Below are 26,371 nucleotides of genomic sequence, written 5' to 3'. Positions count from 1 at the left end.
AAGCCCTTTGAGACTTCGGTGATTTAGGGCTATATAAATAAAATTTGATTGATTGATTGATTGATATTTAAGAAGTGCAATACAGTGGTTACAGCGGGCTTACGTTTTTTTTCACGTTACAGTGAATAGTGAGTTTTTTCGTCCCCTCTTTAAGGTATTTATCTCGCTATATGATTAACATCAACAACAGTCGTGACCTGTGGGGTTGGTTGAGTTTTGTTGTTTTGCTTCCCTCCCCTTTGCTTCTTGAGGCTTTTTTAGGCAATTGCTCTTATTTTCTGTTGGCTTCAAACTGCCTCTGTTGAAACGTGTCACTACAATGCCATTCTGCTATTGGTCGGCGTCTTGACTCCCTAAGATACTGGTCTACTATTGGTCAGCGTGATGAGGTCACGAAGATGCTGGTCTTCTATTGGTTCACAAAGAAGGCTGCCTAAAGACTTGATCTCGTTTGAGCGTGCTTTCAATATAGTATTTATTATGCATTTTAGTGCTTGATTCAAACTTGAATTGGTTATCCGAAGTTGAAAGTCCCAAGATTGCTAGTGATGTTAAAGAGAGAAGTTAGAAGATGACTTATATGGATACGAAGCTGGAGATAATGAAGAAATACGAAGCTAGCCTAGCCTGGGCTACCCTTACTAGGGTATATGGGCATAACAAGGGTCACTCAAAGGTAAATAAATCCTTTATATGTTTTTTATTTATGATGTTTTTTAATTTTATGCATGTATATTATATATGCGTAGCACTTACTATACTATTTTGATACCAATTTTTAACATGTATATACAATTTTTATGTTTTTACCTGGGGTTTTACCCGCTTTGGCTAATGAACATAGGTTTAGATTGCCCGCCATATGGCGAATTTGCGTAACAAACCCAACCGCGGAACGGATCAGTCTCGTAAACCGGTGGCCCACGACATTTATTTACATATCATTGTAGGGTGCGCCCTTCCTGTCCATCCCTCCATCTATCCATCCATTACATACAGTACCTCTGATCCAGGGTCAGGACGCAGGGGGTAACAGCCTTAGCAAGGAGGCCCAGACTTCCTGCTCCCCAGCCACTTTGTCAAGCCAAGCTCTTCTCGGGGTATCCTCAGGCGTGGAAACAGAATGTATTCAAGAATCTTTAATTGCCTAAACATTATTGTAAGGTTGTAAATTTCTGTAGAATTGAGAAGTTTTAGAAATTTAGTGTGAAGTTCATGTATCGTGTAGTTCAGACGTACCCCGGTGATGTCTGGTACTGGGGGTGGATGGTGAGAAGTTGTGGTTAATGTCAAGATCAAAGGCAAGTGTGTTAGTGGCTGGGAGCGTAACAAATAGGTGAAAGGATAGCGGATATATGACTGAGATGAGGTGGTACACACCCATAATAGGAAGAGGCTTTGAGTAAGAGATAATGGTGGTTTGTTTTCACACTAGAGTGCAATATATTGACATGGTACAAGTTTCTCAACCATATTTTTGCAAATAAGGGATGTTTATTATTGATGGGGATGTGTCAACAGTTTATAGCCCATTTCCACTGCGCTACTATGCCAGACACCTGTTGTTCTTGCTTGTAGAAGCTTTTCCATTTCCAAAACATGGTACAATCTAATACTGAGTGGAGGAATATGTGGTCTCCATGCTGGTATGTAATTCGGCTGCAGGTGACTTATTGTTTGAGTACTATGTCCAGGCTCCTTCTGTGGGTTTTCACAAGATCAGCATAAAGGTTTGGAAAAAATATTAACATTGAGATAGTATTTCGCTTTACCAGGCCACTGTCAGCCAACAGACACATTTCTTAGGCAATTTTTGGCCACAGAAAGTGGCCCGAAGGTGCATCTTCGGTTTTGGCCCAATAAACATTAATCAATGTAACAACAAAGCCCAAAACAAGATGTTGTGATGATGCTAGAGCTAAACAAATAATTGCATCTGCAATTTCAAGGCTCCTACATGTCGCACAAAACTTGGAAAATTATTGGCCAATTTTGTAGTCATGAAAAATACATAGAAAATTAGAATAAAAAGTCCTGAAAACTCTTGGGTTATCTTGAAAAATGATTTAGCCTCTTTCAGCATCACTCTGCCTTTTGGATGAATGAAAATGGGTTAAACAGACATGTACAGGAAGGACCCTTTAAAAGTAGTAGAACAGCAAGGTTGATTCCTTTGCTTATGTTGTCATCCATCCATCCATCCATCCATTTTCTTTAGCCGCTTATCCTCACTAGGGTCGCTGGCTTGCTGGTGCCTATCCCAACTGTCTTAAGGCAGCAGGTGGGCGACACCCTGCCAGTCAACTGCAGAAACAACACAGAAACCATTCACACTCACAATCACACCTATGGGCAATTTGGATCCAAAACACCATCATGCATGGTTTTGGAATGTGGGTAGAGATCAGTGTGCCCGGAGAAGATATATCAACTCAACGCAGGAAGGCCGTAGTAAGCTGGATTTGAACCTGCGGCTTCTAAACTGTGAAGCAGATGTGCCAACTAGTCTGCCACTGTGCTGCCCTTAGTGAATGGTTTTTCGCTTATCCATCCATTCGTGTATCCATCTTACAAGGTCCATGCAGCGCTTTACATTTGTCTACAATTGGTGGATGAGTGGTCGAAAGTATCGGTAAACTACCGACAACACAGAATATGAAGCAACTGGGGGGTTCAGTATTTTGCACAATTATACTTTGGCATGGTCATGATGGCCGGGGATCTAATGCACAGTGTCAGGGTTGTGAGACAACAACTTCTGTATACTACTGATCCATGCTGTCTCCTGAGTTTATTTTTTTCCTCATATTAAGGATGGAACGAAGATCGTTTTTTTTCATCATCTTGAGAACATGGCTGAAGTTTGCTCCTTCCTCTCTCGGGCTAATGTCGAGGTTGCTATTGCATGCTTTTATTTCCTGTCGTTTAGATTACTGCAGAAACGTCCAAAGTCCGGCCCGGGGGCCAAATGCGGCCCGTGGTCAATTTCCATCCGGCCCTAGGCCTAGCCTGCGTCATAAAATCAATAACGTCTGGCACGCATGGAGAATTAATACATTGGGCAGCAGCGCTTTTACCTGCGTGTGCCAAATGCTGCCATCTATAGGCTCAGTTAGGAACAGCAAATTAGTATATGAGTAATTGACTGTATGAGCCCCTAATTTTCTAAAACGGCGACAATCAACATAAGGAGGAAGGTTGCGCTGCAGTGTGACGCAGAGAGCCGCGGTAAGCGGCTGCAGCTTTATCTCGCCAACTTTTACCGACAGTTGGATAAGGACAAGTTGCGAGCAATTCGAGCATTTGGTAAGAAAATGCTAAGCTTGTTCGGGTCGACGTATTCCTGTGAGAAGATATTCTCGGTTATGAACTTAAATAAGAGCCGTGGGGCATGCCTATCGGACTCTCACTTACAAGACATCTTGCGCATCCATACTACTGCCATAGAGCTAGACCTTATTTTAAATGAGTCCTGCACTTGTTGATATGACTATTACTTGTTCATTTCTCTGTTATTGTGTTTAAAAAATTCTATAAATATTAAACTGACGTGGTGAGATTTTTTTTGTTTCAAATGTAATTTGCATCCAAGAGTACAATTACTTCTGTTCAACTGTTACAAAAACGTTAAAGTGTTAAAAAAAAGTGAAGTTAAGTGAATATTCAATGACAATATTTAATGTCTATTCAATTTTTATAAGCATGTTTCAAATTAATCAAAAAACATGCTTAAGATAGCTGAAATGAAAATAAAAATGCAAATGTTAAACACAGAACAGCCCGCTGAAATGTATCTAAATTATTTGCTGTTATATGTAAAGAACGCCCGCCAAGGTTGGCCCCCCTACATTTTTAACACACCAAATCTGGCCACCTTTGCAAAAAGTTTGGACACCCCTTGATTACTATAATGCCTTGCTCTGGTCTTTCTAAATGTGTTTATGATTTTGGGCCATATTATCTAGTCATCTGACTTGTTTTTATCAGATACCCCTGTGTTAACAGTGCAAATGATTTTGCAAAAAAGCACAAAACAGATTTTGACAGCTTTACTTAATTTGTGAATACCTTGAATACCTTTTGCTTTTGGAAATTGTCATCATCTATAAATTATTCCTCACGTTACTTAGGCTATTTGGTACACATCAGCAGAGATTCAATTATGACCATTTCAAATAGGAAGTGAAATGAAAACATAGTTATTTGCCAGTAATTATAAACAAACTGACTTAAAGGCAAGAAGAATACAACACATGGATCCATCCATTTTTTGAAGTCTCATTAATGTGAAAAAAAATCCCCTACTTGCTGGGCTCTCATTAACCTTTGAACATTGATCATTGGGGTCATAAGTCTGCCTGGTGATCCACAAACATTCACTCTCGTTCTTTGCAAGGTGTCAAGCCGCACACCTGATACCATCGAAAGAGTATTGTACTGTATGAATGAGTCAGAATGTGTGATTCAACAGAGGGTTGCATGGTTAACACTAATGCCAATAATAAGATAATGAGAATTCCTTCACATCACTGTTCGACATTTAATTCACCTAATGTGAGTGTGTTAGCTTAAATCAATGTTCTTTGACGCTGCCGGAGACTCCGGGAGGGTGTGGGCTGCTGTTTGCTTTGCGGTTTGCTCCGGAGGGGTTAAGGAGACAGCTTGGCCTTGACTTTGCCCCAGTCGTCTATCTGCGGGGGTGTGCGCGTGCATGTGCTTCCACATGCAAAAGCTGCATACACACAGGCACGCTCACCAGACAACAGCCCTGCCTTTGTGCTGACTTGGTGCTAGTTTACAACTGGCAATGAGCAGGAAAACGACTTGACATAAAGAAGTAAGAGAGTAGGACTCCTGCTTCAAAGTAACAATGAAGTTAGTGCAAAGATAAGGAGTGGTCAATGGAGGGGTTTGGTTTTCCATTTATGAAGATGACCTGCACCTTTCATTCTTTGAGAATATACATAGTATGGTTCAAAATAAATCTGCGTGGCTGCCTAAGTGATAAAACAGCTTGTACTCTTAACTTGAAAAAAAAAAAAAAAGTTGGTGCCTTTTTGAGTCAATGGCCCATTGTATCTTTGAGTGTATTCTTACAATGCATCATTTCTACCAGTGGATAGTTGACAGATATTTTCAGACTCAAGACATTATAAAGCAAGGATGTCAAACTCATTTGAGCTCATTGGCCAAACAGAGGAAAATCTATTCTCAAGTGGGCTGGACTGGTAAAATCATTGTATATAACTTAGAAACAATTATTATCACTTATAGGTCGATTTTGGGCATTTTCTATGACCATTTTCCATTTGTAGCTCAAATACATATTTTGTATCCAACACATAATAAGATGCACTAAAAATAAATAAATAAATTCCCACCATTAAGAAATAAATAAATAAATCCAGTGGGGGGGAAATGCTGAAATTAAAATATGTGGTTTTACAACTCATTTTCAAGGAGTACAGTGAAGTCAGATTAAACAGAATAAAACGGTGCTGTAGTGTCTCTTTTTGGACACTGGGTGGCACCCCTGTAATGACATGCATGACAGAAGTTGAAAAGTCACAAAGAAGAAGTCATAATGTCACATCAACTATCCAAGCGTTGTGTGCTTACTGCTGAGATATAAATAAAGATCAAAACAAATACAAGACTGATTGTTTATAATACAAGGCAGAACAAAGCCCAACGTCTGGTAATGGCCCCTGCCCATTGTGAATCCCTTCGGGGCAATCGAAAGATTTTGCCTGCGTTGAATAATAGCAGGACAAAACTAGGTGATAATGCAAGTGTATTGTTTCCATTTCTTTTCACTGAAGTGACCAGCAAGCTAGTTTGCACAAGTGTCACAACTGGTCAGGTGTGATAATGACTTGATAAAATTCGTGTTCAAAGTTCATAGTTGTACAGGAGTAAGTAGGGCTTCTGCTGACTCTATGCATTCTTATGAAGTGTGTTTTTTCTGGTTTAAAATTGAAGTCTAAAAATTAGGCCTGAAGTATTAGGTTATTCTAATGTGAAAAGTGAATTTTGTCAAATGTTTTATAGAGCCTTTAGGTTCACCCATTGCCCAGCAATTGGCTGGCAACCAGTTCAGGTTGTCCACTGCGTAGACAGCTGGGATGTGCACCAGCAAGCCAGCAACCCTGGTGAGGATAAGTGGCAAACAGGAGAGCAAATAATTTTTTTGTGGGTTACTCAGGTGCATACCAGGACATAGTAATTTTTGCTCCTTTTTTTTCATTAAAAACAGTCTTCCTCAATGTCCTTCTCAGTGTTGCTCCCATATTAGCAGCAAACCGTCTGTGTGTGCACACACCCAGCCCGCATCCTCAAAAAGGTTCATAACATACGTTCAGGATCCCAGTTTAATTAGTCCAAGGAAGTCAGAAGCAAATTCTCTGTCAATTGTAAAGTGACAACATAAACAATCTCTTTCACACCATCACGAAAATTATATCCAGCCCAGATAGTCTGTCCAAGCCGCTTCAGTAAACAAACAAATAACCTCAGAACAGGAAGAGATGAGATGCACGTGCTTAGCTTTATGAAAGGCATGGAGAAAACTTACATAGAGCTTGCGTTGTTCCTGCAGTTTGTCTTTTTCACCTAGCAAGATAAGTTGCGCACCATTCATGTGCTATTTTCTTACTTGTCAAATAAAAGGATGACTGAAGATTTTCGACCCTGTTTCAAACGCAACGGTTTTGTTTGCTAGCTGAAAGTATGAGCGCTAGGTAAATCTTGCACCACATTTACGTGTGCTTCAAGCCGCAGCACATCTTGGAGCCACTTTTCAGGATGAAAAAAAAATGTTCAGCTCAGGCTCGGTTGTTGTCATGGGTGAAAGTTAGGTAAGGGTATGCAAATGCTTGAAGTGAAACTCATCTGAGTCATCAAACCCAGTATTTTTTTTTTTTTTTTTTTTTAATGTACCTCGCTGGGCATAAGATTTGCATCAGATAAAATTTTTGCCAGCACAATTTGATACACTGATGTCTCGGAAGTCAGTTTATGACACTTTAAAGAAATACCTATTCTGTTCACTTTTCACATTTTTTTTCGCAATGTGCCTAATCACTGAAATCAAAGAAGCTTTCACCAGAAATGTTGTGGAACCACCATTGGTGTCTACATTTACAAGTCAAGTTACTCAGCACAATTTATTAATTTTTTTATTATTTACTAAGTTTATTAAATCGATTATTGTTACTTAATCCCACTTCTAAAATATAATCATACTTTCGTTCTGGGATTTTAGAGTGGAAATGTCACTCAAGTAACCTAATAGTTTATACAGCTGTTGGATGATGTTGTCCATTTTAAATTACTTTCTGTTTAAGAAAATGAATGAAATTTAGTTTCCCTTGGCCTGCAGACTTGGCTAACGTGTCTACCATTTACCCTACCATGCTGCTTGGCATTAGAGCTAATTTATTGATCCCATCTGGAATGTTAGAAACATCATTCATTTTTTATTTAAAAAATCACAAGCTGTTATTTTCATCAACTATCATTAAAAGTAAGGAGTGGGGCCTGGAAGATTCACCAGTTAACTAATTTATGACCTGATATATAAATGTGTTTTTGTGAATGAAAAACAAATGGATACATGTCTAGGGAGGGTCTTATAATTATCTGCATCATATTACAGGGGACCCTCGGATTACTGCGTCCCTGGTTTATGTTTTTTTCACGTTACGATGTGGAATAGGGAGTTTTTTTCGTCCCCTCTTACAGGCATTTATCCCGCTTTAACATCAACAACTGTCATGACCTGGTTATGTTTGCTGTTTTGCCTCCCTCTTCAGGCGTTTTTAGGTAATTGGTCAGATTTTCTGTTGATTGCTGTTGCAACGCGGCACTACAATGCCGCTCTGCTATTGATCAGTGTCTCAACTCCCTAAGATAGTGGTCTTTTATTGGTCAGCGTGATGGGGTCAGGAAGATGCAGGTCTGCTATTGGTCGACGCACGGGTTCACAAAGATGGCTGCCTAAAGACTTGATCTCGTGTGAGAGTGTTTTCAATATAGTATTTATTATGCATTTTAGTGCTTAATTCAAACTTGAATTGGTTATCCATGAGTCCCAGGATTGCTAGTGACGTTAAAGAGAGAAATAAGAAGAACATTTATATGGAAACGAAGCTGAAGATAATAAAAAAATATGAAGAAAGCTAAGCTAGCCTAACTTAGGCTACCCTAGTTAAATAAATCCTTTATATATTTTTTATTTATGATGTTATTTGTATGCATGTATATTATATATAAGTAGCACTTACTATACTATTTTAATACCAACTTTTAATATGTATATACAGTGTTTATGTTTTTACCTGGGGTTTTACATGCATTAGCTAATTAACATAGGTTTGAATTGCCCGCCTTACGGCCAATTCGCGTTAAGATCCCAACCGCGGAATGGCTTAATCTCGAAAACCGGGGACCCGCTGTATATGTCGGTGCAGGCAGGAAACAAATGATCTAAAGTTGTTTATTTGTATTTCTTTTATGTATTACGGCATCCGTTGTGCTTGTTGTTTTGGGAATTTCACTGTATGTCCTTTAAGATGCTAGGGCTATAATTTTCTTTAATTCCTGAGAAAAAGTACTTGTAGCGTTTACACATCTTGGCTTTCAAATAAATTCCTCCACTGGTGCAAGTGAACCATAGGAATTTATTCCACGCACACACACACACAGAGGCACATGCGCACACACGCACATGCACACGCACACACCGTCCTTCCACACTTTCTGGAAAAGATATTAGATGCTTCTTTTCCTTAGAAATGAAGAGGACGCTAAGGGAAAGGAACCAATAACTGGGTCGAAGAGAGAAGCGAAATCCAGCTTGACTGTGTCCCACAGGTGCTATCATTGGCTTGGAGAGTGATGGAACCAATGAGGGACAGCCAAATGTGACATATGAAAGGAGTGGTCAATACTGTACACGACCAAGCCAGCCTGGAGAGAGAGCCAAGCAAATGACTACAGTTCTTCATGGCAATGAATTATTTTCCACCATAGAGGAAAATTCACTTTATGAAAACCTGAAGCTTAGAGACACAAACCATCTCTCTGTCAAATTCCACTTTATTTAAAGGTGCTTCAAATAGCAATAGTATAGAAAAATGTCTGCTTGACTGTAAACTATACTACGAATGGAGAATATTTTTTTTTCTAAATCTGGTGTAGGCATTTCTTCATATTTTGATATTGATACATGAACACATTGTCGATAAACTAAAAAGAAAATCCTTCATATAAACAAATTACCATTACATCTTATGTAAATAAATGTTATTAAACTTTAAGTCTGAAAATCTGGAGAGGCACAATGGCCATCTCATCCCAATGATCCCCCACTCCAGTCTCTTCCTGGCCCCAACACAACCTTCTCTGAGTGCAAGGATGGACACAGACCAGTCGGGAACGAGACAGACGGAGGCAAGGGGGAATAGGGGCGGGGTCATGGGGCCCAGACACACTGAGCTGCCCTGAGCTTTGAGACACCCTGCCAGCCCTTTGTCCAGCAGCTCCCTTTCTTTAGCCAACTTGGTTCATGTCCCTCCCCTTCACGTCTATATAAACTCAGTCACTGCAGGGACATAAAATTACCTCCAAAATTCAATAGCATGTGTTTATGTATTTACTTAAATTCAAATATTTTGACGTTAATTGCTTTGAGACAACTCATAGCATTTTCTGTCACATTTCCGTGTGCATAGATTTGGAGTTACAAATGTTAGAAATTCAAATATTGTCCACCTCAAAAGATTTAAGGACTGGTTGTGCATGGGTGTGAGAAAAAGAGTAGTAAAGCCATACCATGTTTTTTTCTCTCAGTCTAAATAGGCTTTCCTCACTGTTTGTTTTGCCTTCCATCTAAAGTCTGTCAGGTTCAATCTGCTCTGTCTGAGCCGGCTCTGTGGCTTTCAGACGTCACACTGCGTTGCATTCACTGACAAACGAATTGTCCTTCTCAGATTTTACACACCATTACCATTGCACATTTTACCTCTGAAAACTGTTGGGTCCCCGGGACTTGCAATACTAACAAAACAACTGGTCTAAGCAGAAATGTTTGAAGTCCCAAAAATTGCGTCGTAAAAAGTACAAAGTAAGTCCAAGGTTCAAACTGCATTTACAAGACGTGAGCAAACACAAACAGAGCGTAACAAATGTAACAAAAGTTTATTAAAATAATAGAATGACCCTACGTGTAGCATCCGTCATTATGTTCTTCGTATCGCACCCACTGATATAAAGGTCCAATTTGGTTAGGAAAGTCAACAAAGTGTTTCTTTGTTTAGTTTCAACAGTTTCATCGGCTTCTGAAGACTTCAGTTTTTGCTTTTTTACTTTCCGGCTCAATTGTTACCTGATTGTGTATTATTTGACTTGTCACTGATACATTTTTTTTTTTTTGCAGAGTTCACTATGTTTCGGGCCCAATGATAGCACTTTTTAGAAGACATTTTGGAAGGGGGTGTTTGAAAAAAAAAAAAAAAAAAAGAATCTTCGGAACAACAAACAAGTCAAATGTGCAAATTTTCTGTGAAATAAATTTGAATGGTTTAAAAATCTGGTCCAAAACTAGATGAGGGGAAAAATGTTTGAAGGTAGAACCTTTGAGAACCACTGCACCATCCAGAGGCTATATCTGTCATCTAACTCAAAATTATCATTGACGCAGAACCAACACACCATAAGCATCATTATACTTTATGCTGATGAAACTCACTGGAAATTCCCCGACAGCTCTGAAAGCAAATTAATATGGTCGGCTTTGCACAAGGAATAGTGTTAGCTAAGTTAGCATGAACTTAAGACAGACTTACATAAGCTAGCTAGGACTTCAATTACGTCGCATTCCTCACTACTTTATCCCTACTGTGAGCGAACAACTTTCTGATATCCATCTCAGTTACACTTTAAAGCGACAATGTGTAAGATTTAGACTGTTTTTCATTACGAACAGCAGGAGGTGATGCGTTTCTCATTGTCCGTAGCTATAACAGACATGGCAGCCTCCGGAGGAGTGCCACCCCCAATGTAATATAATTTAATGGTAACTAAACCTACGAGTGAATTTAAAACATACTGTTCGTTGTTAAGAACACATTTAGTCACAGGTTTTGACATTTATAAACTTATTTTATTCATTTTTTTCATGAAAAATGGTCTAACTCTTACACATTGTCCCTTTAACTCAATCCCTTTTTTTAACATGTCGGCTAAAGTTACCGACTTCTTGCAGTGATTCTCATCACGAGCCGCTCCCTGGCGTGCTCACGGAAGTAATATCAGCTACATGGCGATAAATTACCGTGGTAATTAGCCATGTGCGGAAAGTTTATGTTGAGTGAATACAGTATCAATGAATTACCGTATTTTCTAGACTATAAGCCGCATCGGTATATAAGCCGCAGCAGCAAAATACGAGCAAAAAAATGAAAAAAATGAAGCCAAAATGTACCCAAAAATATGGTACATGGATGATTTTATATATATATATATATATATATATATATATATATTATTTATTTATTTTTTTTTGTAATTGTCTGCCAACAGCAACATCCTCTCTTTAACAGACTGAAAATGCCTGCATGTTTAGTCCCAACATATTTATAGAAAATGGATGGATATTTTCAACACTAAGAGAATACTGTTAGTTAAATAGCAGTTCAAAATCGAAATCAATACTTCAATAGCATCTTTTTTTCATATCTCCCTTTGTTTGATAGATTGTTTCAGTGAACATAAAACACATTGCACATAATTCATATATACAATCATAAATAATATACAATCATATATACAATACATAAATAAATTCCTATATGCTGTGTAGTGTATATAAAATTTACATGTCACAAATTTACCCAAAACTTTATACATTCTCTTATTCAATTTATAAATGTATTTTTTTTAATAATATATTTTCAAAACTCTTTGAGCACAGCCATTGATTAACATCTTTTCAGTTCTATTTCATAGTTGTTCCATAAATTGAAACCTCAAACAGAAACACACATTTGCTTGCTGGTGGCTAGCAAAAAAATAAAAAAGCACACATAAGCTGCACTGGACTATAAGCCGCAGGGCTCAAATCATGAGGGAAAAGTCGCGGTTTATGGTCTGAAAAATATGGTACTATTATAAGTAGTATGTGACATTTGTGCTCTGAAGTGAATTTGTTTTGGTGAACCTGTGACCCTAACCGGTAAGGCTCACAGCATTAACAGCATCTATGTAATCAAAGCTGTGTTCGTTTTTTCTCGACTAATGTTCTTTTTTTTCCCATGAGATCAAAACAAACATATAGGACGAAGTTGTCAAAAGCGTTCGTAAGTCTTCAAGTTTTGTTGAATAAAAGAGTAGCTGGAGGATGATTAATATTGATGTAAAGAAAATGATGTGTCCGACGGCCGCACGTCGATTTGAAAGTATACGTCCCCGTCAAAAATTATGCATCTAGGACGCAGGGACGCTGGCAAACGAGAGCACAGCATTGGCCAATTTGCAGAGGGGATCTGCAAAAAATACCCTAAGATCCCAAATTTGCTACTGTCATACACAATATTTTGTGTTTGAAAGTTCATATTGCAGTCTGAAATTATTCACGCAAAATGCACGTGCCGGCAATTCAATGTCAAGTCACAAATCAGAACCTTGTATGCAATGTGTATTGCCTATGGTGAAATTCTGTTTCAATCGGTTCTTTTCATTTGCCTCAAAAGAAAATTATTACTGCTTTACTGAAAAGCCGCAAGTAGAGGCTGAGTAACATGAAAAGAAATGTGCCCATATTTCAAATTCAGTGTCACAACTCATAACTGCAGTCTCTTTTAATCTTTCAGTCTCAACTAATCTTTTTAATGATAATGACCTGGACCATTTGGATGAAATGTTTTATTTGATCATGAAATGACAAGTGAAGTTCAAACGATTAATCATTCAGACCTACAAGATGTTTTTGCATCAAAAGTTCATTCGAATAACTGTAAATGTGCCATCATTTTTCTGTCACCATGGCCGACTTGAGTGGAATGTTTACGATCTCTCTTTACTGAATCAAAACAAAGAATCGATTCTCTTTTGAAAAATGAAAAAAAAAAAAAAATCAAACCAAAAGGAATTGTTTTCGTTGGCACACATTTATCTATTCTTCCGTTCACCTACGTTTTGTCTCCTGCCTCAAAACATCCCTTCTGGTTATGCTTGTTTTGATAGTGCTACCACAGCTTCCTCTCAGCAGCATGCTGATGCGTGAAACTAGTGCCGTTTTTACTGCTGTTTCACATCAGCGCTGTAAATGTCCTCACAGAAATGACTCATTGGAATGAAAGGTGCAATAGTGTGTGCCTGGACCTGTCTGTCCTTCTGGATTTCATGTTGGCAATGGCTCAAGCAGGCATATAGCAAGAAAAAAATGTCATTACAAAATGAGCAGCAGCTCATTCTTTACCCCAACTCTGCAGCATTGATTTGATGAGCGTTACTTTTACTCCTCACACCCTTATCTTAAATCGAGAACTTTGTCTTTGGGCTCAGCTCCTTCTTTGCCACGACAGACTGGTATAGAGTCTGCATCATAGTGGATGCTGAACCAATCCGCCTGTCAATCTCCCGTTCCATCCTGGCCTCATTTGCGAACAAGAGCCCAAGATACTTAAACACCTCCACTTGGAGCAGGACCTCATCCCTGATCCAAAGAGGGCACGCCACCCTTTTCCGACTGAGGAAATGGGAGCGGGAACCCATGTTGCCTATTCCGGCTGTGCCCGGCCAGACCCCATGGGTGCAGACCCGGTCACTAAGCGCTCGCCAGCGAGCTCCATCTCTAGGCCTGACACCAGAGGGGTGCCCCGGTGACCCACGTCCAGGCAAGTGTCAACGTGATCCAATTACAGTAGGCATCTAAAGGATCTATGAGCCGTGCTAAGTCTGGTCCTTCACCTATGACTTGTTTGCCATGGGTGACTTTACCAGGGGCATAAAGCCCTAGACACCTAGACAACTTGGCTGCTAGCATCACTGGGACACACCAACACCTCCACCATGGTCAAGTCGCCATTCACAACAGTAAATACAGGAACCCACATGTAAAATGTGATAAATGCATAAAAATGACAAAGGAGACACATACATGGCCAGAGCAACTAGATAGCAACTGATTGCACAACACTACCTTTAGTTTCCATGTCTTTGATGTTAATCATATTGATCTTTTGTTGGCCGAGTATGTTACAAACCACTATTACCACACTCAGCTGCCCACGAAAGAATTACTGGCAGATGTCCAAAAACATAAGCAAAGAGTCAGAGCATTGTAAGGGGATCTGATACAATAATGCTGGGAGTATTCAAGACATTTCAAAAGTAATAATGATGTAAAAGGAGGCCCCTCAAAGAAAATAAGGCAAACTTATATGACATGGCAGCCACTAATGCCACTGCACTTTGTGAATGTCTGTTCGAGCCCACGCAGAGTCTAGGTCCCAGCAGACACCCACGCAGCAGCAGGGACATAAGAGGCATACCAAGGAGATCACATCACTTCACACATCTACACTCAAGCGAGCTGGTCTTATTTTTTACATCCAAAAACACTAAGGAAAAACACCCTACAACAGATCCTGAACAATGTCCCTCCTTGAATCCCATTTTTATTGTAGCTGTACTTTCAGAGGTGTTTTCATAAGCAAAAGTTGACTTGTTGTTATCCAACAAAGGTTTTAAATGAGCGTTTTTCTTCCGTTCACTTTTTTGTCTTGCTAATGTATTTTCCAGAGGTGGGCAGTCCGTCAGCGCCCACGGACTGTCCGTGGACCAGAAGGACAGGGGACGCTTGTTTTGACGGGAGCACTTAAAAAATGGCCGCGCAATGATGGGAAAACTTTAAAAAAAAACAAAAAAAAAAAACGAAAAGGAATATACAAAGTGTGTTTATTGTCTGTTGTGATCATCAGGGCATAAGATGCGCACCTCAGTTATTTTTCGTTTTCCCCTCTTGTTAGCAGGCGCTTCGGACAATTTATCAAGCGACATTTTAGCTGCTTTTGCATCACTTCAGAACTTTCAATTAACTTGTTTTTTTTATGGTAGCAGGTTAGGTTATACGGCCATGAATTCTAATTCTATAATATTTATTCTATTTATTGTTCAGATTTATATAACACACAACTAACAGAGCAGCGCTCCCAATTTTGTTGTATACCAGCTATAAAATAACAATAAAGGATCTATTCTATTCTATTTTAGCATTGTTAATCACAATACTTTAGTAAAATGGTTGATCCTCCTCAGCTACCTTTTGTTACTTTGTCTTTTTTTTTTTTTTTTTGGTCATAGAGGCCTTGTTCATATTACAGCTGATGGCAAAGGTAATTGCTTTAGAACTGATAAATACACACAAATACTTTAAAATTGCCAGCCAAAAATGTGAGAAATCTACACCCGCAGCCATTTTAAATTCCATAAACACTTTGTGTGTTGTACGCATGTGTCGCTTGACTGATTAATTCTATTCATATTGAAAGCTACATCTGTTTTTGTCATGTGAAGGACTAAAAATTTAAGAAAGAAAAAAAAAATCCAAACTTGGCATGATACCCTGTGCAGTTGGAAGCCATAATGTGACCTAAAGGGTATACTGTCACATTCTAACATTTTAGTTGTAGTGAAGTATACATGATCCTGTGTTGCAATGACATTACACTCTCTCTTACCCATGCTCTAAGTCGAAACGCAAGACACATCCAAACAGTACCAAGGAGAACCTACATACAAGTAATTTTTTCATTGATCCTGTACTACTAAACAATCATCAGCAAGGATGAGGTTTAAGCTTTTCTGCATATAGTTCTTAGCAGGCCACAGCCATTTCCATGTAAATAGTAGAGTAGGTTGTGTGTTTTGTAACCCAAGCAGCTCACTTATTTGTTTGAATAGGAGGTCAGATGCGTGCATGCTGAAACATGCAAGCCCAACCCGAAGTTAAACATTTTGTGAAACACCCTACCATGTGGAACTTTGCTTCTCTTTTAGCTACATTCACCATTGCGTTACTTTTTGTCATCGTGCTGTTGTTTTTGGACTGGCACCAAACATCTGATCCTGTAAAAGGCAATGATAAAGATCACTGATGCCATTCGACATCTCACATGCACTTTGAGAACTTGGCTTTTCTCCCTTCCTTTACTACGTTTCATCCTTATGCTATGGTGTATCTTCTCATGCACACACACACACACACGCACACACACACACACACACACACACACACACATATATATATATATATATATATATATATATATATATATATATATATATACACACACACACACATATGCTGTGCACATAGAGGACTTTGCAAATTTTCATGGAACTTTTTTAGGTCTGAGGACGAGGGAAGATACAATAGATTAACACCAAAAATGAAAATGAAATTATTGTGTGAAAAAAAAGACACCTACCCCCACCAAAAAAAATAAATAAATAAACGAAACAGCGTAAGAATTTTTTTTTTTGGAGATGGTGGCTTTACAAGGGCTGTCACTATCAAATCTTCTTTTTTACCTTAATTAGTTTATTAAGTTGAAGTGAGTGGATATAAGCACAATTGTGGTATCCCGTTTACATTTCCATTGCAATAATTGACCATTATTTTTGTCACTCCCCTATCCACTGTTTTCAATGGGTGTTTTTCTCCCTTGCTGCCCTTGCAACACTGTGTACGTCTCCAAGAGAAGTCTATATGTAGAAAAGTTTGGCACAAACATAGTTCTGGCAGAGCTTTGAGGTGAATATTTTTAGTCAACCTATTTTTAAAGTCAATTTACACAACTTGGTCAGTTTTTTCTCCCCAACCATGGACCATGCTAATCAACGTTTGCATACAATGCTGTGTGTGTTTATTTTTTACGGATCATTGTGTTCAGAGATTATCCAATTCACTCCCATCGTATCAATCCCCAGATCAAAAGAACCAATTGCTGCAATCTTAATCTAAGACTACATGTCCTGTGTCACGTTTTGTATTTTTACTCTTGCTGCGTCATTCAGAACTCTTAACTGTAACTGTTCTCGCTTGCCTTCCTTCTGCAGATCTCTGGATGGCCGTCTGCAAGTATCCCACAGAAAAGGTCTACCCCACGTTATCTACTGCCGTTTGTGGCGTTGGCCGGACCTGCAGTCCCACCATGAACTGCGGGCAGTGGAATTGTGCGAATACGCCTTTCACACAAAGAAGGATGAGGTGTGCGTTAACCCCTACCATTACCAGAGAGTCGAGACGCCAGGTAATATGTTCAACCCCGCCTCAGACATGTTTTGTTTTTGTTTGTGTTACTTTATTAAACATCTGAGTGCATTTGTGTCCATCATACAGTCCTCCCTCCCGTGCTGGTGCCCAGGCACACAGAGATCCCCAGTGAATTTCCACCTCTGGATGACTACAGCCATTCAATCCCCGAAAACACCAACTTCCCTGCTGGCATTGAGCCCCAGAGCAACTATATACCAGGTAGCACGCCCGCATACAACAGCATGTGATGCACCCGGAAAACCCCAAATATATTTATCGCATATGTCAAAGCATAGTCCACCATCCTCCTGTGCCAATTAGCACAGATCTGGTCCGCTGGATTCCAACAGAGCCAACACACTGAATAGAGGTAGCATACAAAATCCTACCATATTCAAAATCACAGTCATTTCTGTCCCATGAAAGTAGCTTGAACAAGAGCTATTCATTTCTAACCCCAAATTATCTTGCAAACCACACAACAGGATGTCAAATAGGTATTAAAGAGAAAAAAAAATACTTATGGCATGATCTTCTACCGTGATATGTATAAAACCGAGACTAATGCGATAGCATCTGTTTGCATGTTCAGAAACGCCACCTCCGGGCTATCTCAGTGAAGATGGAGAAACCAGTGATCACCAGATGACCCACAGCATGGACACAGGCTCACCAAACCTCTCACCCAATCCTGTTTCCCCCACACACAATAACTTGGGTAAGGACTCTGTGTGAGTGTTTCTTTGTTTGTTTTCTTTTCAGTCTGTCCGCCCTCACTCGCAGACAAATGTTGTGATAGGACGTCTCCCCAGTGGAAAGCTGTGTTTGATTTGACTTCTTTTCGGAGGAGGAAACCAGGTGATGAAAGAGCTTTTTGTTTTCCTTGCACCGTGTGAGCTGCGAAACAGCCAAGATACCATTCCGGCCACACAGACATCAGTGACAATATCCCATGTTTATCCTATCAGGACGGAAAACACCAGGGGTCTCGACTGCAAATAATAAAATACTATCAGATTTGAAGCAGCTTGTTTCCATACATGAAAGCAAAGGACAAAATGATGCAAATGACCAGAACCGGAAGATTTTTTTTTTCTCTCATTTTCTCTTTTTAAAGCGTCGTGTAATTTGACCATTTCTGGTTCCATTTTCCAACAATGAAGCCCGAGTTTCCACAATTTTCTGGTAAAAGCTTCTGGGACACTGCAGATATTGAAATGGTGTGACGCACGCTCAGTTTAATACTTTCCACGCTTAGGTTTTGTCCCTTCATGTTCATGTGGTCCTCATCATTACTGCGCTTTGTTGTGGCTGCTCAGTCGCTGTCTGGAACTGACTTATTCGGCAACTTTTAGACCTTAGCCCTGTTCTGCAATGTACACATTTGATCTCAGACAAAAGCTTGACAGATCAATTAGTCATCATCTCACAGTGAATCAGAGCAATGGGAAGTGTGTGTCTTGTTACCTTTGAGAGCATCATACCAACAGTGAAACATGGTGATAGTGTGATAGTCTGGGGCTGCTTTAATACTGCAGGACCTGGATGAATTGCTGTAATTGGTGGAAGCATGACTTCTGCCCTTTACCATAGAATTCTAATGGAAATTGTTTGTTTGGGACCTCGGGTTTAAGTGCAGGTAGGTTTTTCTGCGGAACGATGATCTAAAACACATGACCAAGTCAAGAATGGTCTAGTAATTGAAGTAGTTTAAAATACTGTGGCACAGCGTTTAAAGGGCTGTTCATTCTTGAAATACCTCCAGCGTTTATAAAGTGTTAATAGAGAAAATTAGAGAAGCGGGCACATACTTTTTCACAACACTGTAAATTGCCGACTTTGCCCCTGTCCCTCCCAGTCATGTACCTGACCACTTTCATTTCCTCCTTTTTCTTTATTTGGTTTTCAATTAACATGAACAGAATAAGGCAAACACGTTGAACAAATGATTCAAATGATTATGTTTGGGGTTCCAATCACAGCTTTGACTGACCTACACAGTATGTCGCGTTGGCGTGTTCTCCTTTGTGCCTGCATGCGTTTTTTTTCTGGGTAGTCCACCTTCGTCCCACATTCGAAAAACATGCTGGCTCAGATAACTGGAGGCTCTACTTTGTCCACCCACGTGAATGTAACCCGGTAGCTTCTCTATACGCACCCATCAATTGACTGACAACCAGTTAAGCGAGTTACCTTTGTCTTAGCCCTAAATTTCGTCTCAGAGTTGCCTTGACAACCTGAAGTGGACATACACTGACGATGCTGTGTTTAGTCATAGCCGAGATTCAGTGTGACACCATCTGATATTGCTTGCTTGACATTGTGGTCTATCTATATAATTATATAAATATACATTGTGTAGGAATATATTTTATAATATATATTATGTTATAAATCTGTACTGCAACAGTATTTTCAAGTTCTTTACGTCCACAAATATTTATAAGACCAATGTATAACTGTCTGATCATTCACTTATAAAACTACAGTTTACACATTCATAGTAATATAAATATTTATAGTGCCCAGTTTTATTTACACAAATCTTGTGAATGTGATATCGTGTTTTGAATGATTAAATTAAGGGGAATTCAGTACATACAATCCAGCCATAATATATCAATTATGTAGTTGGATATTCATGACATTTTTAAGACATTGTGTGGGGTCTAGGGTATTGATGCGTGTATGGGGAAAAACATTATTTACTCATAAAATTGACCACTTTTTTTTTTTTTTTAATTCCCTCGTCATAAGATCCAGAAAAGCAAATATGGATTCATGTATGTTTCATTGGACAGAATGAATCAAACTCATGTTGGTCAGTATGTCTTATACTGATCTCAAGCGTCCTTCCATCAGATCTCCAGCCTGTGACGTATTGCGAGCCAGCCTTCTGGTGCTCCATTTCCTACTACGAACTGAACCAGCGAGTAGGAGAGACCTTCCATGCCTCGCAGCCCTCGCTGACGGTCGACGGTTTTACTGACCCTTCCAACTCAGAGCGTTTCTGCCTGGGCCTCTTGTCCAACGTCAACCGCAACGCTGCAGTGGAGCTTACGCGCCGACACATTGGTTGGTATCCCCCCGCTGGATCACACCGTTTTTGTCACAAATGTGTTAATAGACCCTTTCCTTTGACACGTTGTCACTACCTCTGCTGCTCATATCTTCTGGGCGCTATTTGCCTGAGGTCTTAGCTGTTTGCTCGCTTCTTTCGAGGTCGAGGAGTGCGACTCTATTACATTGGAGGAGAAGTGTTCGCCGAATGCCTCAGCGACAGCGCCATCTTTGTGCAGAGCCCGAACTGTAACCAACGCTATGGCTGGCACCCCGCCACTGTCTGCAAGATCCCTCCCGGTGAGACTAGGATATACGATGGAGATGGGCACGGGATTTGTTTAAAAAAGGAAACAAGGAAAAAAAAAGTGGGGGGTGGGTTGTGCTGCGAGCATAGTAGTTAGCAGTAGTGTGTTGGAATCTGACCTCAAGCCTTTTTTGTGTGCTCCAGTTTCCTTCCACATTCCAAAAACATGTATGACAACTTAATTGAAGACTCTCTAAATATTTCGTTGTTATTTATCAGTCGAATTCCCCCTTATACAGTACGCGGTTTTGACAAAACAAACAAACAGCTTGCATTTTATACGGCATGAGAACTTTGTAATTCTTTTTGACCTTTGAAGATATTTGGAAACTTTCCTTTCATTTTGTGTGAGGCCTCAAGGCAAAAATCGGTTGTAACGTCTTATTTTGATTTCCCTCGCTTTTGTTAGGTTGTAATCTGAAGATCTTCAACAACCAGGAGTTTGCTGCTTTACTGGCGCAGTCTGTCAACCAGGGTTTTGAGGCCGTTTATCAACTCACCAGGATGTGCACCATTCGCATGAGCTTTGTCAAGGGCTGGGGAGCTGAGTACAGGTAATTTGTGGAAAAAAGGATCAGTGCCTATGGATTTTTTACTTGACCCATGAGGACCATGCCCACATGCTTTGAGAGGTGATACACACGAAATACTTACTGTGCTAATAGGCAGCAAGTTACTGCCTTTTTTTTTGGTACCATGAGTGCAGTGCATTATTTGGCAGTCTGGTCTCCTCTCAATTTGCACTGCCTCCAAAACGTCCTGTTATGAGCATGGTATTTTAATTAAGTGGTGTCTATTGGACATAGTTAAAACTGAAGACAAAAACTCATGCTCCTCCCTGTTGGTGAGCGCTTACACTTTACTGGTAATGACTTCCAGATCCATGATGCAAGTCATTTCACTTATAAGATTACACATTCTTGCAAATCAATCTCCATGGATTTCACATACAGAATCTCATGAAAACTTCACAGTCTGGGAATAAGGGTCACCCTGAGACTTTACCGAATCACACTCTTTGGTGGTGGGGGACAAATTTTTAAGTTATGCTGGGTGTGTCAGGAGTCTAGTCAGGAGGATTGCTGCGCCTTGAAAGTGCTCAAGAAAGGCATGTAAAGAATTGACTTAAACAGACCGCAGAACCATTAGCAATTAAATGCCGTCAGGAAAAAGTATTATACATCAGAGCTATATTGTCTAATTAGTGAAAAAAATAAATGTACAGTAATATAAAAGTTAACCTAAATTAAGTCAATGTGGACAACATTCTATGTACAGTTTAACGTGGGATTTTTTTTTAAATTACTTTTGGATTAGATTTTATTTTATACACGGTGAACTATTGAAATGACTAAAAGTCTTCCTTGCTTGCCTATGGCTGCGTGCACAGCATCTCAACACATACAGTAGATTCCTCAAGCTGTTATAAACTTGCTTTAAAACCACCATCAAAACCAAACATTTTTGATGCAGTTTGTCTTGATAAACCATGTATGTTGTCACTGAATAAGATTTAATAATTAAAGATTTAAGTACCGGTAAACATATGCACTGCAGTAATCTTTGTCTCAAATATGTAAAGTATAAATACTTCTCATATTTTAAAAATTCTGCTACCCACATACACATGCATTAAAATTCCTGGGGGTGGAGGGTGGGAAGAGGAGCGAATTTCATTTTTCCCGGGGTTTTCGGCCCCCATTAATTCTGAAAAATGAGAGAACACTTATAATTACGGTGTAGGGAATGAGTGTGATCACATTCATTCACTCAGTGACAATTGGTGGATTATTATTAAGTGTTTAAAAGGTACATTTTTATGCTGTGGCTTTCTTTCTGAAATAAAACACAGTCACAAATAGACACAAATATATGCATTAGTTTAGGTATTTTAACAAAACTGATGCCGCAGAATAGTAACTATGCAATCACTTAGAGACACAGGTTTTAGAGTGGGTAGATCTTCCTGGAAAAGAGGGACTTAGACTTTATAGCTTTATTTCTTGACATGACTTTCTGATCTCACAACTCAGCAAGGTGGGAGATGCGCGGCAGGTAGTGGACCCAAAAGTGCCTGGAAGCGGCACAAGGCAAACAAGAACAAAACAATTTGCAAAGTAACAAACAAAATCCGAAACTTCAAAGGCGAAACTCTCTATGGCTATGGCAGAGGCAGAGGGACAGCGCCAGGGTGGCGGTCAGATACATTGACAGTAGACATAGACTATAACCCGAGAATTCCCAACAGTATGGTTCAGTAAAAACTCCCACAAGGACTTTACACTACCTAACGGCTTCATTTATTCCTCTCTTGACTTGAGCGTGCCACATCAGAAATGGCCCCATCTCAGTGGGCATCTTCGCCTGCTCCCAGACGTCTTCTGGATTCCCTCAGTAGGGGCAGACTTCAGCTGGCACGCCAGGCTATTTTTAAACAAACAGACATGGACTGTGTCAAAAAGAGATGTCAGACTTTCCCTCTTCAGCCCCCTCCCTGTTTTCCGCATAGTCTGACTCACTGATAGTAAGAATGATTAGCGCCCACGGGGGAGAGGCCATTGTGCCGGGAGTGGCGGCCTTCCAACTCTGTCATGTGGAGACACTTAAATACAGGATTCCGATTACTGGGCCAGCCAAGACCTCCCGCCTCTCCACCTCGACCCACACCTCGCAATCACTCTCTCCAGCTGAATGATTGAAATATTCTGGCCCAGCGCTACACTCTAAAGACATTGAAGACGGAAAAATAAAAAGATCACGATGAGCATATTTGCGATTTGTCAATGCATTGTTTTGTGATTTTCGTGTCATCAACTCTGCCAGAGTAGTAAGGGTTTGCTGATCATTCATCTGAACGCGTCTGGGTCTGTTTGCAGGCGTCAAACGGTGACCAGCACCCCCTGCTGGATTGAGCTGCACCTGAACGGCCCCTTGCAGTGGTTGGACAAGGTGCTGACACAGATGGGCTCCCCCAGCATCCGCTGCTCCAGCGTCTCCTAGGAAATCTCCCTCCAGCCTACATAAGTGACTGAAAACGAAATGATCCTTCAATGACCCACAAGTCTGCTCTTCTCCTCCACCAGTTGTCGGTAGCACTTTTTTATTTACAGCACATTTTATTTTTGTGTGGCAAAAGGGGACAAGTGCATTAAAGCGAGACCGTGTTAGCATGAACTCTGCTTGTTGATGGCTCTTGTCGCATCCCAACGAGGGAGAGTTTTTTTTTGTTTTTTGTTTTTTATCAAGAAATTCATTTATTGGTCTATAAATTGTTTTGATGTTGTATATACAGTATGGAGAAAGAATTATTGTCTTTAAGGTCTTGTTTAACGTGATATTAATTTGGCTGCCTGATGACCCCTTTAGATTTTAAAACAATTATCAGATGTCTTAAAAAATGGATATATTATAATGGATATGTGGTGCTAATCGTCTGCAGCACAGATTCACTTTCAGCAAATTTTTCATCAAAATAACACCTTTGCTACTGACGTTCCACGCTCACGTCATAACATTTCTTGTTCTTATTGTTCAAAAGTGCATTGTCTCATGGCTGACTTGTGTGGAAATGAACTGGAAGAGACAGTGCCGTTGTTTCCCTATTTTCTCAGGACTGTAATAAAAAGAAAAAAAAAACATAAATGTATACAGAAACAGAGGAGAAAAGACTGATGTGACATAAAAACTTCTATTTTTTCTAAGACAGGAACTTTGGCACCATGCAGCTTTTGATAAAGGGAAGTGTTTAGATGGAAGCATGTAAATAAATAATAATTGCTCATTCTTTATTTTTACTATCCAGTTTGTATTACAGTTTTCAATCATTTACTTTTATGATGTTGATGATTTTTGTCAAAAGGTGAGCAAAGATGGATGAAAAAATGTTCAGTCTTAGCGTTGGTTCTGGCAGTGGGTACATTCACTTCCAAAATAAAAAGACTCCCCTGCCTGAACATGGACAAGATACATTATCTTTTTACGTTATAGTGGGGTTTTTTTTGTTTTTGTTTTTATAAATCCAACTTTGACATTAACCCTACCCAGTGGTGCTAATATTTAACATTGTTGGGGCGTAAAGCAAGTGTGGTAACATATGAATGTGTCAAACCCTTCAATTGTCCAATTTGTTTCAGAAAAGTAGCATCTACCAATCTGAGACTTTGACTCCTAATTGTGGTGTCACTGAGCACCTGAGTATAAGTCCTTGAAGGGCTCTTATTAGATCCCATAGTCTGAGAGGTATTGCTTATACATTCATCAGTAACTGTATTTTTGCTCTACCAAATTTCTCACTTTATTACTTTGTCTGTATTAGTTGTAATCTTGCTTCATTTTGGATGTCTGGTATACAATATGTTATTGACTTTCTCCTCTATAAAGCGGTATGTTGCTTTTTACGTTTGCTTTGTTTATGAAATAAAAATGTAGATTGTGATATTTGACATGCCCCTGATGTAAAATATTTCACAACGTACACACATACATTATTTATAACCAGACCTAATTTGAAAAACATCACATATGCCCTTTTGGTCACCATTAGCAATTGCTTGATTATCCTGTTTCAAATTGGTGAGGGATTATTCTGCAAAACATGAACTGCTTTTCCCCTCAAAAAGCATTGGACCACAATCCTGATTTTTAAACTGGTTCAATATTTCTATTTGCAAATTCTTATTATATGGTAGACCCCAAATCCAGTTTAGCTGAAAGAGACTCTTATATGAGAATGTTTAAGGCTGAGGTGTGCTGTCATGATCTGTCTGTTTTGTTGTGGGTTTTGAGTTGTTTAGTTTAAGTTATAGGTTCACTGTGTTTTTCCCTGCGTGTCATTACTGTAATCAACCTCACCTGTCGCCCGTGTGTGTCCTCCAGTCAGCTACCCCGCCCCTTGTTGTTCCCAGGTGTCTCGCGTTTACATTAGTTCTGTTAGTATTTAAGCCCCAGTGTTTTGCCTCATCCCTTGTCGGGTCTTTGTACGTCTTCCCCTCGCCGTCTTGCCTCGCGTTGCCCTGATCCCATCCTTCCCGTGCTGCCTCCCGTTCCTTGTCGCCCCCAGTCAGCTTCAGTTTAACGTTTTTGGTTTGTACTTTGTATTTTTCGATTCTTTCAACCCTGCCTTTGTTATTAAAACACCTTCACTCGAGCCTTACCCCAGTCAGTCCTGCATTTTTATTGGTTCCGCCTTTCCCCACATCCCGCACCTCCTCAAACCGCCATGCCCCACCGTGACATGTACTGTGCTGGTCATCTCGAATATCAAAACAAAAAGCATACAATTTTTTATTTTTCCTCATCAAGATTGGGGTTTCTTACTCATTTTCAAACCGCGCATGCATATACAGTCATTTAGTCTCAATGACGTTCTAATTAAAAGGGGACAAAACATCTACAGTTGATGTTGAACAAGTGTCAGTGGCAGGAAGTAGAAATGCGTTGTCAGTAGACCTTTCAGGTTTAAGAGGTTCGTAATGCCTGGCTGTGCAGTCCTGAGATTTCCTCGACCCAGAGGCTAATTTGGCAGCGTCCTCAGAAGCAAACAGAAACAACAATTACTGGCCGTTCCTTTCCTCGCTGCTGTGTTGCAGACTAATGAAAAACATAACCATTCCTTCTGTCACAGACGCACCGCAGGGGTTGGAATATGAATGCAGACTTTGTTTGGATGCCCTCGGGCAAAA

General features: G+C 39.8%; 1 protein-coding gene across 1 annotated transcript in view; it reads left to right on the top strand.

The window, feature by feature from the left end:
- Positions 1 to 25,847, top strand: part of smad3a (SMAD family member 3a) — a 33,383-nt gene extending 7,536 nt beyond the window's left edge. Inside the window, exons 2-8 of the mRNA XM_088412354.1 lie at positions 17,125 to 17,318; positions 17,408 to 17,542; positions 17,916 to 18,041; positions 20,186 to 20,398; positions 20,546 to 20,683; positions 21,100 to 21,244; positions 23,567 to 25,847. Coding sequence (XP_088268480.1) covers positions 17,125 to 17,318; positions 17,408 to 17,542; positions 17,916 to 18,041; positions 20,186 to 20,398; positions 20,546 to 20,683; positions 21,100 to 21,244; positions 23,567 to 23,690 — 1,075 coding nt within the window. The 3' untranslated portion in view covers positions 23,691 to 25,847. The remainder of the gene's footprint in view (positions 1 to 17,124; positions 17,319 to 17,407; positions 17,543 to 17,915; positions 18,042 to 20,185; positions 20,399 to 20,545; positions 20,684 to 21,099; positions 21,245 to 23,566) is intronic.
- The last annotated feature ends 524 nt before the right edge of the window (positions 25,848 to 26,371 follow it).

Source organism: Hippichthys cyanospilos, chromosome 4, assembly GCF_059441005.1.
Source record: "Hippichthys cyanospilos isolate Australia breed blue-spotted pipefish chromosome 4, RoL_Hcya_1.0, whole genome shotgun sequence".
Lineage (NCBI taxonomy): Eukaryota > Metazoa > Chordata > Actinopteri > Syngnathiformes > Syngnathidae > Hippichthys > Hippichthys cyanospilos.
Note: the sequence above shows the minus strand (reverse complement) of the source record. Positions and strands in the feature narration are given on the sequence as shown.